This window comes from Dendrobates tinctorius, unplaced genomic scaffold, assembly GCF_039654945.1.
Source record: "Dendrobates tinctorius isolate UK_male_01 unplaced genomic scaffold, ASM3965494v1 ptg000449l, whole genome shotgun sequence".
NCBI lineage: Eukaryota > Metazoa > Chordata > Amphibia > Anura > Dendrobatidae > Dendrobates > Dendrobates tinctorius.
Window position 1 is genome coordinate 987,181 of NW_027362111.1, and position 17,213 is coordinate 1,004,393.

At 64.9% G+C, this 17,213-nt stretch overlaps 1 protein-coding gene across 4 annotated transcripts in view; it reads right to left on the reverse strand.

Moving 5' to 3' along the window:
• The window catches only part of FANCD2 (FA complementation group D2), a 204,465-nt gene that overhangs the window by 155,966 nt on the left and 31,286 nt on the right, over nucleotides 1–17,213 (reverse strand). For all 4 annotated transcript variants that reach the window (XM_073564320.1, XM_073564318.1, XM_073564319.1 and 1 more), the window contains exons 4-6: nucleotides 4,829–4,938; nucleotides 4,666–4,732; nucleotides 4,082–4,134 (exon numbers count right to left, since the gene is read on the reverse strand). In XM_073564320.1, coding sequence (XP_073420421.1) covers nucleotides 4,082–4,134; nucleotides 4,666–4,732; nucleotides 4,829–4,938 — 230 coding nt within the window. The remainder of the gene's footprint in view (nucleotides 1–4,081; nucleotides 4,135–4,665; nucleotides 4,733–4,828; nucleotides 4,939–17,213) is intronic.

Below are 17,213 nucleotides of genomic sequence, written 5' to 3' on the forward strand. Positions count from 1 at the left end.
AGCGGGCGGCTGGCGGGAGGGATTGCTGGACGAGCGGGCGGCTGGCGGGAGGGATTGCTGGACGAGCGGGCGGCTGGCGGGAGGGATTGCTGGACGAGCGGGCGGCTGGCGGGAGGGATTGCTGGACGAGCGGGCGGCTGGCGGGAGGGAGGGATTGCTGGACGAGCGGGCGGCTGGCGGGAGGGAGGGATTGCTGGACGAGCGGGCGGCTGGCGGGAGGGAGGGATTGCTGGACGAGCGGGCGGCTGGCGGGAGGGAGGGATTGCTGGACGAGCGGGCGGCTGGCGGGAGGGATTGCTGGACGAGCGGGCGGCTGGCGGGAGGGATTGCTGGACGAGCGGGCGGCTGGCGGGAGGGATTGCTGGACGAGCGGGCGGCTGGCGGGAGGGATTGCTGGACGAGCGGGCGGCTGGCGGGAGGGATTGCTGGACGAGCGGGCGGCTGGCGGGAGGGAGGGATTGCTGGACGAGCGGGCGGCTGGCGGGAGGGAGGGATTGCTGGACGAGCGGGCGGCTGGCGGGAGGGAGGGATTGCTGGACGAGCGGGCGGCTGGCGGGAGGGAGGGATTGCTGGACGAGCGGGCGGCTGGCGGGAGGGAGGGATTGCTGGACGAGCGGGCGGCGGGAGGGAGGGATTGCTGGACGAGCGGGCGGCGAGAGGGAGGGATTGCTGGACGAGCGGGCGGCGAGAGGGAGGGATTGCTGGACGAGCGGGCGGCGAGAGGGAGGGATTGCTGGACGAGCGGGCGGCGAGAGGGAGGGATTGCTGGACGAGCGGGCGGCGAGAGGGAGGGATTGCTGGACGAGCGGGCGGCGAGAGGGAGGGATTGCTGGACGAGCGGGCGGCGAGAGGGAGGGATTGCTGGACGAGCGGGCGGCGAGAGGGAGGGATTGCTGGACGAGCGGGCGGCGAGAGGGAGGGATTGCTGGACGAGCGGGCGGCGAGAGGGAGGGATTGCTGGACGAGCGGGCGGCGAGAGGGAGGGATTGCTGGACGAGCGGGCGGCTGGCGGGAGGGATTGCTGGACGAGCGGGCGGCTGGCGGGAGGGATTGCTGGACGAGCGGGCGGCTGGCGGGAGGGATTGCTGGACGAGCGGGCGGCTGGCGGGAGGGATTGCTGGACGAGCGGGCGGCTGGCGGGAGGGATTGCTGGACGAGCGGGCGGCTGGCGGGAGGGATTGCTGGACGAGCGGGCGGCTGGCGGGAGGGATTGCTGGACGAGCGGGCGGCTGGCGGGAGGGATTGCTGGACGAGCGGGCGGCTGGCGGGAGGGATTGCTGGACGAGCGGGCGGCTGGCGGGAGGGAGGGATTGCTGGACGAGCGGGCGGCTGGCGGGAGGGAGGGATTGCTGGACGAGCGGGCGGCTGGCGGGAGGGAGGGATTGCTGGACGAGCGGGCGGCTGGCGGGAGGGAGGGATTGCTGGACGAGCGGGCGGCTGGCGGGAGGGATTGCTGGACGAGCGGGCGGCTGGCGGGAGGGATTGCTGGACGAGCGGGCGGCTGGCGGGAGGGATTGCTGGACGAGCGGGCGGCTGGCGGGAGGGATTGCTGGACGAGCGGGCGGCTGGCGGGAGGGATTGCTGGACGAGCGGGCGGCGAGAGGGAGGGATTGCTGGACGAGCGGGCGGCGAGAGGGAGGGATTGCTGGACGAGCGGGCGGCGAGAGGGAGGGATTGCTGGACGAGCGGGCGGCGAGAGGGAGGGATTGCTGGACGAGCGGGCGGCGAGAGGGAGGGATTGCTGGACGAGCGGGCGGCGAGAGGGAGGGATTGCTGGACGAGCGGGCGGCGAGAGGGAGGGATTGCTGGACGAGCGGGCGGCGAGAGGGAGGGATTGCTGGACGAGCGGGCGGCGAGAGGGAGGGATTGCTGGACGAGCGGGCGGCGAGAGGGAGGGATTGCTGGACGAGCGGGCGGCGAGAGGGAGGGATTGCTGGACGAGCGGGCGGCGAGAGGGAGGGATTGCTGGACGAGCGGGCGGCGAGAGGGAGGGATTGCTGGACGAGCGGGCGGCGAGAGGGAGGGATTGCTGGACGAGCGGGCGGCGAGAGGGAGGGATTGCTGGACGAGCGGGCGGCGAGAGGGAGGGATTGCTGGACGAGCGGGCGGCGAGAGGGAGGGATTGCTGGACGAGCGGGCGGCGAGAGGGAGGGATTGCTGGACGAGCGGGCGGCGAGAGGGAGGGATTGCTGGACGAGCGGGCGGCGAGAGGGAGGGATTGCTGGACGAGCGGGCGGCGAGAGGGAGGGATTGCTGGACGAGCGGGCGGCGAGAGGGAGGGATTGCTGGACGAGCGGGCGGCGAGAGGGAGGGATTGCTGGACGAGCGGGCGGCGAGAGGGAGGGATTGCTGGACGAGCGGGCGGCGAGAGGGAGGGATTGCTGGACGAGCGGGCGGCGAGAGGGAGGGATTGCTGGACGAGCGGGCGGCGAGAGGGAGGGATTGCTGGACGAGCGGGCGGCGAGAGGGAGGGATTGCTGGACGAGCGGGCGGCGAGAGGGAGGGATTGCTGGACGAGCGGGCGGCGAGAGGGAGGGATTGCTGGACGAGCGGGCGGCGAGAGGGAGGGATTGCTGGACGAGCGGGCGGCGAGAGGGAGGGATTGCTGGACGAGCGGGCGGCGAGAGGGAGGGATTGCTGGACGAGCGGGCGGCGAGAGGGAGGGATTGCTGGACGAGCGGGCGGCGAGAGGGAGGGATTGCTGGACGAGCGGGCGGCGAGAGGGAGGGATTGCTGGACGAGCGGGCGGCGAGAGGGAGGGATTGCTGGACGAGCGGGCGGCGAGAGGGAGGGATTGCTGGACGAGCGGGCGGCGAGAGGGAGGGATTGCTGGACGAGCGGGCGGCGAGAGGGAGGGATTGCTGGACGAGCGGGCGGCGAGAGGGAGGGATTGCTGGACGAGCGGGCGGCGAGAGGGAGGGATTGCTGGACGAGCGGGCGGCGAGAGGGAGGGATTGCTGGACGAGCGGGCGGCGAGAGGGAGGGATTGCTGGACGAGCGGGCGGCGAGAGGGAGGGATTGCTGGACGAGCGGGCGGCGAGAGGGAGGGATTGCTGGACGAGCGGGCGGCGAGAGGGAGGGATTGCTGGACGAGCGGGCGGCGAGAGGGAGGGATTGCTGGACGAGCGGGCGGCGAGAGGGAGGGATTGCTGGACGAGCGGGCGGCGAGAGGGAGGGATTGCTGGACGAGCGGGCGGCGAGAGGGAGGGATTGCTGGACGAGCGGGCGGCGAGAGGGAGGGATTGCTGGACGAGCGGGCGGCGAGAGGGAGGGATTGCTGGACGAGCGGGCGGCGAGAGGGAGGGATTGCTGGACGAGCGGGCGGCGAGAGGGAGGGATTGCTGGACGAGCGGGCGGCGAGAGGGAGGGATTGCTGGACGAGCGGGCGGCGAGAGGGAGGGATTGCTGGACGAGCGGGCGGCGAGAGGGAGGGATTGCTGGACGAGCGGGCGGCGAGAGGGAGGGATTGCTGGACGAGCGGGCGGCGAGAGGGAGGGATTGCTGGACGAGCGGGCGGCGAGAGGGAGGGATTGCTGGACGAGCGGGCGGCGAGAGGGAGGGATTGCTGGACGAGCGGGCGGCGAGAGGGAGGGATTGCTGGACGAGCGGGCGGCGAGAGGGAGGGATTGCTGGACGAGCGGGCGGCGAGAGGGAGGGATTGAGGGACGAGCGGGCGAGAGGGAGGGATTGAGGGACGAGCGGGCGAGAGGGAGGGATTGAGGGACGAGCGGGCGAGAGGGAGGGATTGAGGGACGAGCGGGCGAGAGGGAGGGATTGAGGGACGAGCGGGCGAGAGGGAGGGATTGAGGGACGAGCTGGCGGGAGGGAGGGATTGAGGGACGAGCTGGCGGGAGGGAGGGATTGAGGGACGAGCTGGCGGGAGGGAGGGATTGAGGGACGAGCTGGCGGCCGGCGGTAGGGAGGGAGGGATTGAGGGACGAGCGGGCGGCCGGCGGTAGGGAGAGAGGGATTGAGGGACGAGCGGCCAGCCAACGGAAGGGATGAGCAGCCAGCCGGTGGGAGGGAGAGATTGAGGGACGAGCAGCTGGCGGGAGGGACGGACAGACAGCAAATACTTCACCTATCGAACAGAAACTCCGGCAGCTTCTCAAACAGCAGATTAACAAGCGGCTCCTGGAGAGAAAGACAAGCAATGAGCTCTCCGACTACAGGTGGAGTTTGTGAGTCAGCATCACACTTGCCAGATGCGTCCACCACAGACACCCCCCCCCCCTGCCCCCAAAGTGAACTCAACGGCAGTAATCACAGGAACCTCCACAGACTCTGTCCCTTACCACCTCCAGCTGAAGTCACGGACCACCACACACCCTCAGAGTGGCAGGTGAAGTCGCCAAGGAACATGAATGAGTTGTCTCCACATTGTGTTCAGAGCAGCAAACACAGATCCAGACTTGAAAAGATCCAGAGGGAAGACCCCTAGTAAAAACCCCCCTGAACACAGCAGGGTCTTCCCTTCACCCACCAGGCCGGGTGGACCTCAACTATTTGTCTGTGGAATTTCGACTGTCAGACTCGCTCCGATCTTGTGGTGAGGATTCTCTCAAGGTGGTCCGCACATGGCAAAACATGAGAGCGAACCTCTAGATTCTTTACACACGACAGTCCTGCTGGACTGTGGTCTCATCCACGGCTGCTCACTTGTACCTGTAATATGTCAATGCCCAGCAGGATCTTTATTAGACTGTCCAGAAAGGATCCAATCAGCGGAGATCTGCAACGAGAGGACACGGCACTATTATACAGCTGTCATCACCCAGCCAAGCCACCCAGAACCTAGTAAAGCCACCCAGCACCCAGCCATCATCACCTATCCTCCTCATCTTCAGTGCAGCGGCGGCCACACGGCAGAAGACAATTCCTGAAGCATTCCCGATCTTCAATGTGAGACTCCAGGCCGGCAATGAACTCCCGGACAACCTGAGGACACACACCAGACATGTCACACACCACACCGGGCTCACGGTGGACAGAGCAGGGCTCCTCCCTGGGAGGACACAGCAGACATATCACACACCACACCAGGCTCATGGTGGGCAGCGCAGGGCTCCTCCCTGGGAGGACACAGCAGACATATCACACACCACACCAGGCTCATGGTGGACAGAGCAGGGCTCCTCCCTGGGAGGACACAGCAGACATATCACACACCACACCAGGCTCATGGTGGACAGAGCAGGGCTCCTCCCTGGGGGGACACAGCAGACATGTCACACACCACACCAGGCTCACGGTGGACAGCGCAGGGCTCCTCCCTGAGGACACACAGCAGACATGTCACACACCACACCGGGCTCACGGTGGACAGCGCAGGGCTCCTCCCTGGGGACACACAGCAGACATGTCACACACCACACCAGGCTCACGGTGGACAGCGCAGGGCTCCTCCCTGGGGACACACAGCAGACATGTCACACACCACACCGGGCTCACGGTGGACAGCGCAGGGCTCCTCCCTGGGAGGACACAGCAGACATGTCACACGCCACACCGGGCTCACGGTGGACAGCGCAGGGCTCCTCCCTGGGGGGACACAGCAGACATGTCACACGCCACACCGGGCTCATGGTGGACAGCGCAGGGCTCCTCCCTGGGGGGACACAGCAGACATGTCACACACCACACCGGGCTCATGGTGGACAGCGCAGGGCTCCTCCCTGGGGACACACAGCAGACATGTCACACACCACACCAGGCTCATGGTGGACAGCGCAGGGCTCCTCCCTGAGGACACACAGCAGACATGTCACACACCACACCGAGCTCATGGTGGACAGCGCAGGGCTCCTCCCTGGGGACACACAGCAGACATGTCACACACCACACCGGGCTCATGGTGGACAGCGCAGGGATCCTCCCTGGGGGGACACAGCAGACATGTCACACACCACACCGGGCTCACGGTGGACAGCGCAGGGCTCCTCCCTGAGGACACACAGCAGACATGTCACACACCACACCGGGCTCACGGTGGACAGCGCAGGGCTCCTCCCTGAGGACACACAGTAGACATGTCACACACCACACCGGGCTCATGGTGGGCAGCGCAGGGCTCCTCCCTGAGGACACACAGCAGACATGTCACACACCACACCGGGTTCATGCTGGACAGCGCAGGGCTCCTCCCTGAGGACACACAGCAGACATGTCACACACCACACCGGGCTCATGGTGGACAGCGCAGGGCTCCTCCCTGGGGACACACAGCAGACATGTCACACACCACACCGGGCTCATGGTGGACAGCGCAGGGCTCCTCCCTGAGGACACACAGCAGACATGTCACACACCACACCGGGCTCATGGTGGACAGCGCATTGCTCCTCCCTGAGGACACACAGCAGACATGTCACACACCACACCGGGCTCACGGTGGACAGCGCAGGGCTCCTCCCTGGGGACACACAGCAGACATGTCACACACCACACCGGGCTCATGGTGGACAGCGCAGGGCTCCTCCCTGAGGACACACAGCAGACATGTCACACACCACACCGGGCTCATGGTGGACAGCGCATTGCTCCTCCCTGAGGACACACAGCAGACATGTCACACACCACACCGGGCTCATGGTGGACAGCGCATTGCTCCTCCCTGGGGACACACAGCAGACATGTCACACACCACACCGGGATCATGGTGGACAGCGCAGGGCTCCTCCCTGAGGACACACAGCAGACATGTCACACACCACACCGGGCTCATGGTGGACAGCGCAGGGCTCCTCCCTGAGGACACACAGCAGACATGTCACACACCACACCAGGCTCATGGTGGACAGCGCAGGGCTCCTCCCTGGGGACACACAGCAGACATGTCACACACCACACCGGGCTCATGATGGACAGCGCAGGGCTCCTCCCTGAGGACACACAGCAGACATGTCACACACCACACCGGGCTCACGGTGGACAGCGCAGGGCTCCTCCCTGTGGGGACACAGCAGACATGTCACACACCACACCGGGCTCACGGTGGACAGCGCAGGGCTCCTCCCTGGGGGGACACAGCAGACATGTCACACACCACACCGGGCTCATGGTGGACAGCGCAGGGCTCCTCCCTGGGGACACACAGCAGACATGTCACACACCACACCGGGCTCATGATGGACAGCGCAGGGCTCCTCCCTGAGGACACACAGCAGACATGTCACACAACACACCGGGCTCACGGTGGACAGCGCAGGGCTCCTCCCTGGGGGGACACAGCAGACATGTCACACACCACACCAGGCTCATGGTGGACAGCGCAGGGCTCCTCCCTGGGGACACACAGCAGACATGTCACACACCACACCGGGCTCATGATGGACAGCGCAGGGCTCCTCCCTGAGGACACACAGCAGACATGTCACACACCACACCGGGCTCACGGTGGACAGCGCAGGGCTCCTCCCTGGGGGGACACAGCAGACATGTCACACACCACACCGGGCTCATGATGGACAGCGCAGGGCTCCTCCCTGAGGACACACAGCAGACATGTCACACACCACACCGGGCTCATGGTGGACAGCGCAGGGCTCCTCCCTGAGGACACACAGCAGACATGTCACACACCACACCGGGCTCACGGTGGACAGCGCAGGGCTCCTCCCTGGGGGGACACAGCAGACATGTCACACAACACACCAGGCTCATGGTGGACAGCGCAGGGCTCCTCCCTGAGGACACACAGCAGACATGTCACACCACACCGGGCTCACGGTGGACAGTGCATGGCTCCTCCCTGGGGACACACAGCAGACATGTCACACACCACACCGGGCTCACGGTGGACAGCGCAGGGCTCCTCCCTGGGGACACACAGCAGACATGTCACACACCACACCGGGCTCACGGTGGACAGCGCAGGGCTCCTCCCTGAGGACACACAGCAGACATGTCACACACCACACCGGGCTCACGGTGGACAGCGCAGGGCTCCTCCCTGAGGACACACAGCAGACATGTCACACACCACACCGGGCTCACGCTGGACAGCGCAGGGCTCCTCCCTGAGGACACACAGCAGACATGTCACACACCACACCGGGCTCACGGTGGACAGCGCAGGGCTCCTCCCTGAGGACACACAGCAGACATGTCACACACCACACCGGGCTCACGGTGGACAGCGCAGGGCTCCTCCCTGAGGACACACAGCAGACATGTCACACACCACACCGGGCTCATGCTGGACAGCGCAGGGCTCCTCCCTGAGGACACACAGCAGACATATCACACACCACACCGGGCTCATGGTGGACAGCGCAGGGCTCCTCCCTGAGGACACACAGCAGACATGTCACACACCACACCGGGCTCATGGTGGACAGCGCAGGGCTCCTCCCTGGGGACACACAGCAGACATGTCACACACCACACCGGGCTCATGGTGGACAGCGCAGGGCTCCTCCATGAGGACACACAGCAGACATGTCACACACCACACCGGGCTCATGGTGGACAGCGCAGGGCTCCTCCCTGAGGACACACAGCAGACATGTCACACACCACACCGGGCTCATGGTGGACAGCGCAGGGCTCCTCCCTGAGGACACACAGCAGACATGTCACACACCACACCGGGCTCATGGTGGACAGCGCAGGGCTCCTCCCTGAGGACACACAGCAGACATGTCACACACCACACCGGGCTCATGGTGGACAGCGCAGGGCTCCTCCCTGAGGACACACAGCAGACATGTCACACACCACACCAGGCTCATGGTGGACAGCGCAGGGCTCCTCCCTGGGGACACACAGCAGACATGTCAGACACCACACCGGGCTCATGATGGACAGCGCAGGGCTCCTCCCTGAGGACACACAGCAGACATGTCACACACCACACCGGGCTCACGGTGGACAGCGCAGGGCTCCTCCCTGGGGGGACACAGCAGACATGTCACACACCACACCGGGCTCATGGTGGGCAGCGCAGGGCTCCTCCCTGAGGACACACAGCAGACAAGTCACACACCACACCGGGCTCATGGTGGACAGCGCAGGGCTCCTCCCTGAGGACACACAGCAGACATGTCACACACCACAATGGGGTCATGGTGGGCAGCGCCGGGCTCCTCCCTGGGGGGACACAGCAGACATGTCACACACCACACCGGGCTCACGGTGGACAGCGCAGGGCTCCTCCCTGAGGAAACACAGCAGACATGTCACACAACACACCGGGCTCACGGTGGACAGCGCAGGGCTCCTCCATGGGGACACACAGCAGACATGTCACACACCACACCGGGCTCACGGTGGACAGCGCAGGGCTCCTCCCTGGGGACACACAGCAGACATGTCACACAACACACCGGGCTCACGGTTGACAGCGCAGGGCTCCTCCCTGGGGACACACAGCAGACATGTCACACACCACACGGGGCTCACGGTGGACAGCGCAGGGCTCCTCCCTGAGGACACACAGCAGACATGTTACACACCAAACCGGGTTCATGGTGGACAGCGCAGGGCTCCTTCCTGGGGGGACACAGCAGACATGTCACACACCACACCGGGCTCACGGTGGACAGCGCAGGGCTTCTCCCTGAGGACACACAGCAGACATGTCACACACCACACCGGGCTCATGGTGGACAGCGCAGGGCTCCTCCCTGAGGACACACAGCAGACATGTCACACACCACACCGGGCTCATGGTGGACAGCGCAGGGCTCCTCCCTGGGGACACACAGCAGACATGTCACACACCACACCAGGCTCATGGTGGACAGCGCAGGGCTCCTCCCTGAGGACACACAGCAGACATGTCACACACCACACCAGGCTCATGGTGGGCAGCGCAGGGCTCCTCCCTGAGGACACACAGCAGACATGTCACACACCACACCGGGCTCATGGTGGACAGCGCAGGGCTCCTCCCTGGGGACACACAGCAGACATGTCACACACCACACCGGGCTCATGGTGGACAGCGCAGGGCTTCTCCCTGAGGACACACAGCAGACATGTCACACACCACACCGGGCTCATGGTGGACAGCGCAGGGCTCCTCCCTGAGGACACACAGCAGACATGTCACACACCACACCGGGCTCACGGTGGACAGCGCAGGGCTCCTCCCTGGGGACACACAGCAGACATGTCACACACCACACCGGGCTCACGGTGGACAGCGCAGGTCTCCTCCCTGAGGACACACAGCAGACATGTCACACACCACACCGGGCTCATGGTGGACAGCGCAGGGCTCCTCCCTGAGGACACACAGCAGACATGTCACACACCACACCGGGCTCATGGTGGACAGCGCAGGGCTCCTCCCTGGGGGGACAAAGCAGACATGTCACACACCACACCAGGATCACGGTGGACAGCGCAGGGCTCCTCCCTGAGGACACACAGCAGACATGTCACACACCACACCGGGCTCATGGTGGACAGCGCAGGGCTCCTCCCTGAGGACACACAGCAGACATGTCACACACCACACCGGGCTCACGGTGGACAGCGCAGGGCTCCTCCCTGAGGACACACAGCAGACATGTCACACACCACACCGGGCTCATGGTGGACAGCGCAGGGCTCCTCCCTGGGGACACACAGCAGACATGTCACACACCACACCAGACTCACGGTGGACAGCGCAGGGCTCCTCCCTGAGGACACACAGCAGACATGTCACACACCACACCGGGCTCATGGTGGACAGCGCAGGGCTCCTCCCTGAGGACACACAGCAGACATGTCACACACCACTCCGGGCTCATGGTGGACAGCGCAGGGCTCCTCCCTGGGGACACACAGCAGACATGTCACACACCACACCGGGCTCATGGTGGACAGCGCAGGGCTCCTCCGTGAGGACACACAGCAGACATGTCACACACCACACCAGGCTCATGGTGGACAGCGCAGGGCTCCTCCCTGCGCTCCTCCCCTCCCTGGGGGGACACAGCAGACATGTCACACACCACACCGGGCTCATGGTGGATAGCGCAGGGCTCCTCCCTGAGGACACACAGCAGACATGTCACACACCACACCGGGCTCATGGTGGACAGCGCAGGGCTCCTCCCTGAGGACACACAGCAGACATGTCACACACCACACCGGGCTCACGGTGGACAGCACAGGGCTCCTCCCTGAGGACACACAGCAGACATGTCACACACCACACCGGGCTCATGGTGGACAGCGCAGGGCTCCTCCCTGAGGACACACAGCAGACATGTCACACACCACACCGGGCTCATGGTGGACAGCACAGGGCTCCTACCTGGGGACACACAGCAGACATGTCACACACCACACCGGGCTCATGGTGGACAGCGCAGGGCTCCTCCCTGAGGACACACAGCAGACATGTCACACACCACACCGGGCTCATGGTGGACAGCGCAGGGCTCCTACCTGGGGACACACAGCAGACATGTCACACACCACACCGGGCTCATGGTGGACAGCGCAGGGCTCCTACCTGGGGACACACAGCAGACATGTCACACACCACACCGGGCTCAAGGTGGACAGCGCAGGGCTCCTCCCTGAGGACACACAGCAGACATGTCACACACCACACCGGGCTCACGGTGGACAGCGCAGGGCTCCTCCCTGGGGACACACAGCAGACATGTCACACACCACACCGGGCTCATGGTGGGAAGCGCAGGGCTCCTCCCTGAGGACATACAGCAGACATGTCACACACCACACCGGGCTCATGTTGGGCAGCGCAGGGCTCCTCCCTGGGGACACACAGCAGACATGTCACACACCACACCGGGCTCACGGTGGACAGCGCAGGGCTCCTACCTGAGGACATACAGCAGACATGTCACACACCACACCAGGCTCATGGTGGGCAGCGCAGGGCTCCTCCCTGGGGACACACAGCAGACATGTCACACACCACACCGGGCTCACGGTGGACAGCGCAGGGCTCCTCCCTGAGGACACACAGCAGACATGTCACACACCACACCGGGCTCACGGTGGACAGCGCAGGGCTCCTCCCTGAGGAAACACAGCAGACATGTCACACACCACACCGGGCTCACGGTGGACAACGCAGGGCTCCTCCCTGGGGACACACAGCAGACATGTCACACACCACACCGAGCTCACGGTGGACAGCGCAGGGCTCCTCCCTGGGGACACACAGCAGACATGTCACACACCACACCGGGCTCACGGTGGACAGCGCAGGGCTCCTCCCTGAGGACACACAGCAGACATGTCACACACCACACCGGGCTCACGGTGGACAGCGCAGGGCTCCTCCATGGGGACACACAGCAGACATGTCACACACCACACCGGGCTCACGGTGGACAGCGCAGGGCTCCTCCCTGGGGACACACAGCAGACATGTCACACACCACACCGGGCTCACGGTGGACAGCGCAGGGCTCCTCCATGGGGACACACAGCAGACATGTCACACACCACACCGGGCTCACGGTGGACAGCGCAGGGCTCCTCCCTGGGGACACACAGCAGACATGTCACACAACACACCGGGCTCACGGTGGACAGCGCAAGGCTCCTCTCTGGGGACACACAGCAGACATGTCACACACCACACCGGGCTCACGGTGGACAGCGCAGGGCTCCTCCCTGGGGACACACAGCAGACATGTCACACAACACACCGGGCTCACGGTGGACAGCGCAGGGCTCCTCCCTGGGGACACACAGCAGACATGTCACACACCACACCGGGCTCACGGTGGACAGCGCAGGGCTCCTCCCTGAGGACACACAGCAGACATGTCACACACCACACCGGGCTCACGGTGGACAGCGCAGGGCTCCTCCCTGAGGAAACACAGCAGACATGTCACACAACACACCGGGCTCACGGTGGACAGCGCAGGGCTCCTCCATGGGGACACACAGCAGACATGTCACACACCACACCAGGCTCATGGTGGACAGCGCAGGGCTCCTCCCTGCGCTCCTCCCCTCCCTGGGGGGACACAGCAGACATGTCACACACCACACCGGGCTCATGGTGGATAGCGCAGGGCTCCTCCCTGAGGACACACAGCAGACATGTCACACACCACACCGGGCTCATGGTGGACAGCGCAGGGCTCCTCCCTGAGGACACACAGCAGACATGTCACACACCACACCGGGCTCACGGTGGACAGCACAGGGCTCCTCCCTGGGGACACACAGCAGACATGTCACACACCACACCGGGCTCATGGTGGACAGCGCAGGGCTCCTCCCTGAGGACACACAGCAGACATGTCACACACCACACCGGGCTCATGGTGGACAGCACAGGGCTCCTACCTGGGGACACACAGCAGACATGTCACACACCACACCGGGCTCATGGTGGACAGCGCAGGGCTCCTCCCTGAGGACACACAGCAGACATGTCACACACCACACCGGGCTCATGGTGGACAGCGCAGGGCTCCTACCTGGGGACACACAGCAGACATGTCACACACCACACCGGGCTCATGGTGGACAGCGCAGGGCTCCTACCTGGGGACACACAGCAGACATGTCACACACCACACCGGGCTCAAGGTGGACAGCGCAGGGCTCCTCCCTGAGGACACACAGCAGACATGTCACACACCACACCGGGCTCACGGTGGACAGCGCAGGGCTCCTCCCTGGGGACACACAGCAGACATGTCACACACCACACCGGGCTCATGGTGGGCAGCGCAGGGCTCCTCCCTGAGGACACACAGCAGACATGTCACACACCACACCGGGCTCATGGTGGGCAGCGCAGGGCTCCTCCCTGAGGACACACAGCAGACATGTCACACACCACACCGGGCTCACGGTGGACAGCGCAGGGCTCCTACCTGAGGACATACAGCAGACATGTCACACACCACACCGGGCTCATGGTGGGCAGCGCAGGGCTCCTCCCTGGGGACACACAGCAGACATGTCACACACCACACCGGGCTCACGGTGGACAGCGCAGGGCTCCTACCTGAGGACATACAGCAGACATGTCACACACCACACCAGGCTCATGGTGGGCAGCGCAGGGCTCCTCCCTGGGGACACACAGCAGACATGTCACACACCACACCGGGCTCACGGTGGACAGCGCAGGGCTCCTCCCTGAGGACACACAGCAGACATGTCACACACCACACCGGGCTCACGGTGGACAGCGCAGGGCTCCTCCCTGGGGACACACAGCAGACATGTCACACACCACACCGAGCTCACGGTGGACAGCGCAGGGCTCCTCCCTGGGGACACACAGCAGACATGTCACACACCACACCGGGCTCACGGTGGACAGCGCAGGGCTCCTCCCTGAGGACACACAGCAGACATGTCACACACCACACCGGGCTCACGGTGGACAGCGCAGGGCTCCTCCATGGGGACACACAGCAGACATGTCACACACCACACCGGGCTCACGGTGGACAGCGCAGGGCTCCTCCCTGGGGACACACAGCAGACATGTCACACACCACACCGGGCTCACGGTGGACAGCGCAGGGCTCCTCCCTGGGGACACACAGCAGACATGTCACACACCACACCGGGCTCACGGTGGACAGCGCAGGGCTCCTCCATGGGGACACACAGCAGACATGTCACACACCACACCGGGCTCACGGTGGACAGCGCAGGGCTCCTCCCTGGGGACACACAGCAGACATGTCACACAACACACCGGGCTCACGGTGGACAGCGCAAGGCTCCTCTCTGGGGACACACAGCAGACATGTCACACACCACACCGGGCTCACGGTGGACAGCGCAGGGCTCCTCCCTGGGGACACACAGCAGACATGTCACACAACACACCGGGCTCACGGTGGACAGCGCAGGGCTCCTCCCTGGGGACACACAGCAGACATGTCACACACCACACCGGGCTCACGGTGGACAGCGCAGGGCTCCTCCCTGAGGAAACACAGCAGACATGTCACACAACACACCGGGCTCACGGTGGACAGCGCAGGGCTCCTCCCTGAGGAAACACAGCAGACATGTCACACAACACACCGGGCTCACGGTGGACAGCGCAGGGCTCCTCCATGGGGACACACAGCAGACATGTCACACAACACACCGGGCTCACGGTTGACAGCGCAGGGCTCCTCCCTGGGGACACACAGCAGACATGTCACACACCACACGGGGCTCACGGTGGACAGCGCAGGGCTCCTCCCTGAGGACACACAGCAGACATGTTACACACCACACCGGGTTCATGGTGGACAGCGCAGGGCTCCTTCCTGGGGGGACACAGCAGACATGTCACACACCACACCGGGCTCACGGTGGACAGCGCAGGGCTCCTCCCTGAGGACACACAGCAGACATGTCACACACCACACCGGGCTCATGGTGGACAGCGCAGGGCTCCTCCCTGAGGACACACAGCAGACATGTCACACACCACACCGGGCTCATGGTGGACAGCGCAGGGCTCCTCCCTGAGGACACACAGCAGACATGTCACACACCACACCGGGCTCATGGTGGACAGCGCAGGGCTCCTCCCTGAGGACACACAGCAGACATGTCACACACCACACCAGGCTCATGGTGGACAGCGCAGGGCTCCTCCCTGAGGACACACAGCAGACATGTCACACACCACACCAGGCTCATGGTGGGCAGCGCAGGGCTCCTCCCTGAGGACACACAGCAGACATGTCACACACCACACCGGGCTCATGGTGGACAGCGCAGGGCTCCTCCCTGGGGACACACAGCAGACATGTCACACACCACACCGGGCTCATGGTGGACAGCGCAGGGCTTCTCCCTGAGGACACACAGCAGACATGTCACACACCACACCGGGCTCATGGTGGACAGCGCAGGGCTCCTCCCTGAGGACACACAGCAGACATGTCACACACCACACCGGGCTCACGGTGGACAGCGCAGGGCTCCTCCCTGGGGACACACAGCAGACATGTCACACACCACACCAGGCTCACGGTGGACAGCGCAGGTCTCCTCCCTGAGGACACACAGCAGACATGTCACACACCACACCGGGCTCATGGTGGACAGCGCAGGGCTCCTCCCTGAGGACACACAGCAGACATGTCACACACCACACCGGGCTCATGGTGGACAGCGCAGGGCTCCTCCCTGGGGGGACAAAGCAGACATGTCACACACCACACCAGGATCACGGTGGACAGCGCAGGGCTCCTCCCTGAGGACACACAGCAGACATGTCACACACCACACCGGGCTCATGGTGGACAGCGCAGGGCTCCTCCCTGAGGACACACAGCAGACATGTCACACACCACACCGGGCTCACGGTGGACAGCGCAGGGCTCCTCCCTGAGGACACACAGCAGACATGTCACACACCACACCGGGCTCATGGTGGACAGCGCAGGGCTCCTCCCTGGGGACACACAGCAGACATGTCACACACCACACCAGACTCACGGAGGACAGCGCAGGGCTCCTCCCTGAGGACACACAGCAGACATGTCACACACCACACCGGGCTCATGGTGGACAGCGCAGGGCTCCTCCCTGAGGACACACAGCAGACATGTCACACACCACTCCGGGCTCATGGTGGACAGCGCAGGGCTCCTCCCTGGGGACACACAGCAGACATGTCACACACCACACCGGGCTCATGGTGGACAGCGCAGGGCTCCTCCCTGAGGACACACAGCAGACATGTCACACACCACACCAGGCTCATGGTGGACAGCGCAGGGCTCCTCCCTGCGCTCCTCCCCTCCCTGGGGGGACACAGCAGACATGTCACACACCACACCGGGCTCATGGTGGACAGCGCAGGGCTCCTCCCTGAGGACACAGCAGACATGTCACACAACACACCGGGCTCATGGTGGACAGCGCAGGGCTCCTCCCTGAGGACACACAGCAGACATGTCACACACCACACCAGGCTCATGGTGGGCAGCGCAGGGCTCCTCCCTGGGGACACACAGCAGACATGTCACACACCACACCGGGCTCATGGTGGATAGCGCAGGGCTCCTCCCTGGGGGGACACAGCAGACATGTCACACACCACACCGGGCTCATGGTGGACAGCGCAGGGCTCCTCCCTGAGTACACACAGCAGACATGTCACACACCACACCGGGCTCATGGTGGACAGCGCAGGGCTCCTCCCTGAGGACACACAGCAGACATGTCACACACCACACCGGGCTCATGGTGGACAGCGCAGGGCTCCTCCCTGAGGACACACAGCAGACATGTCACACACCACA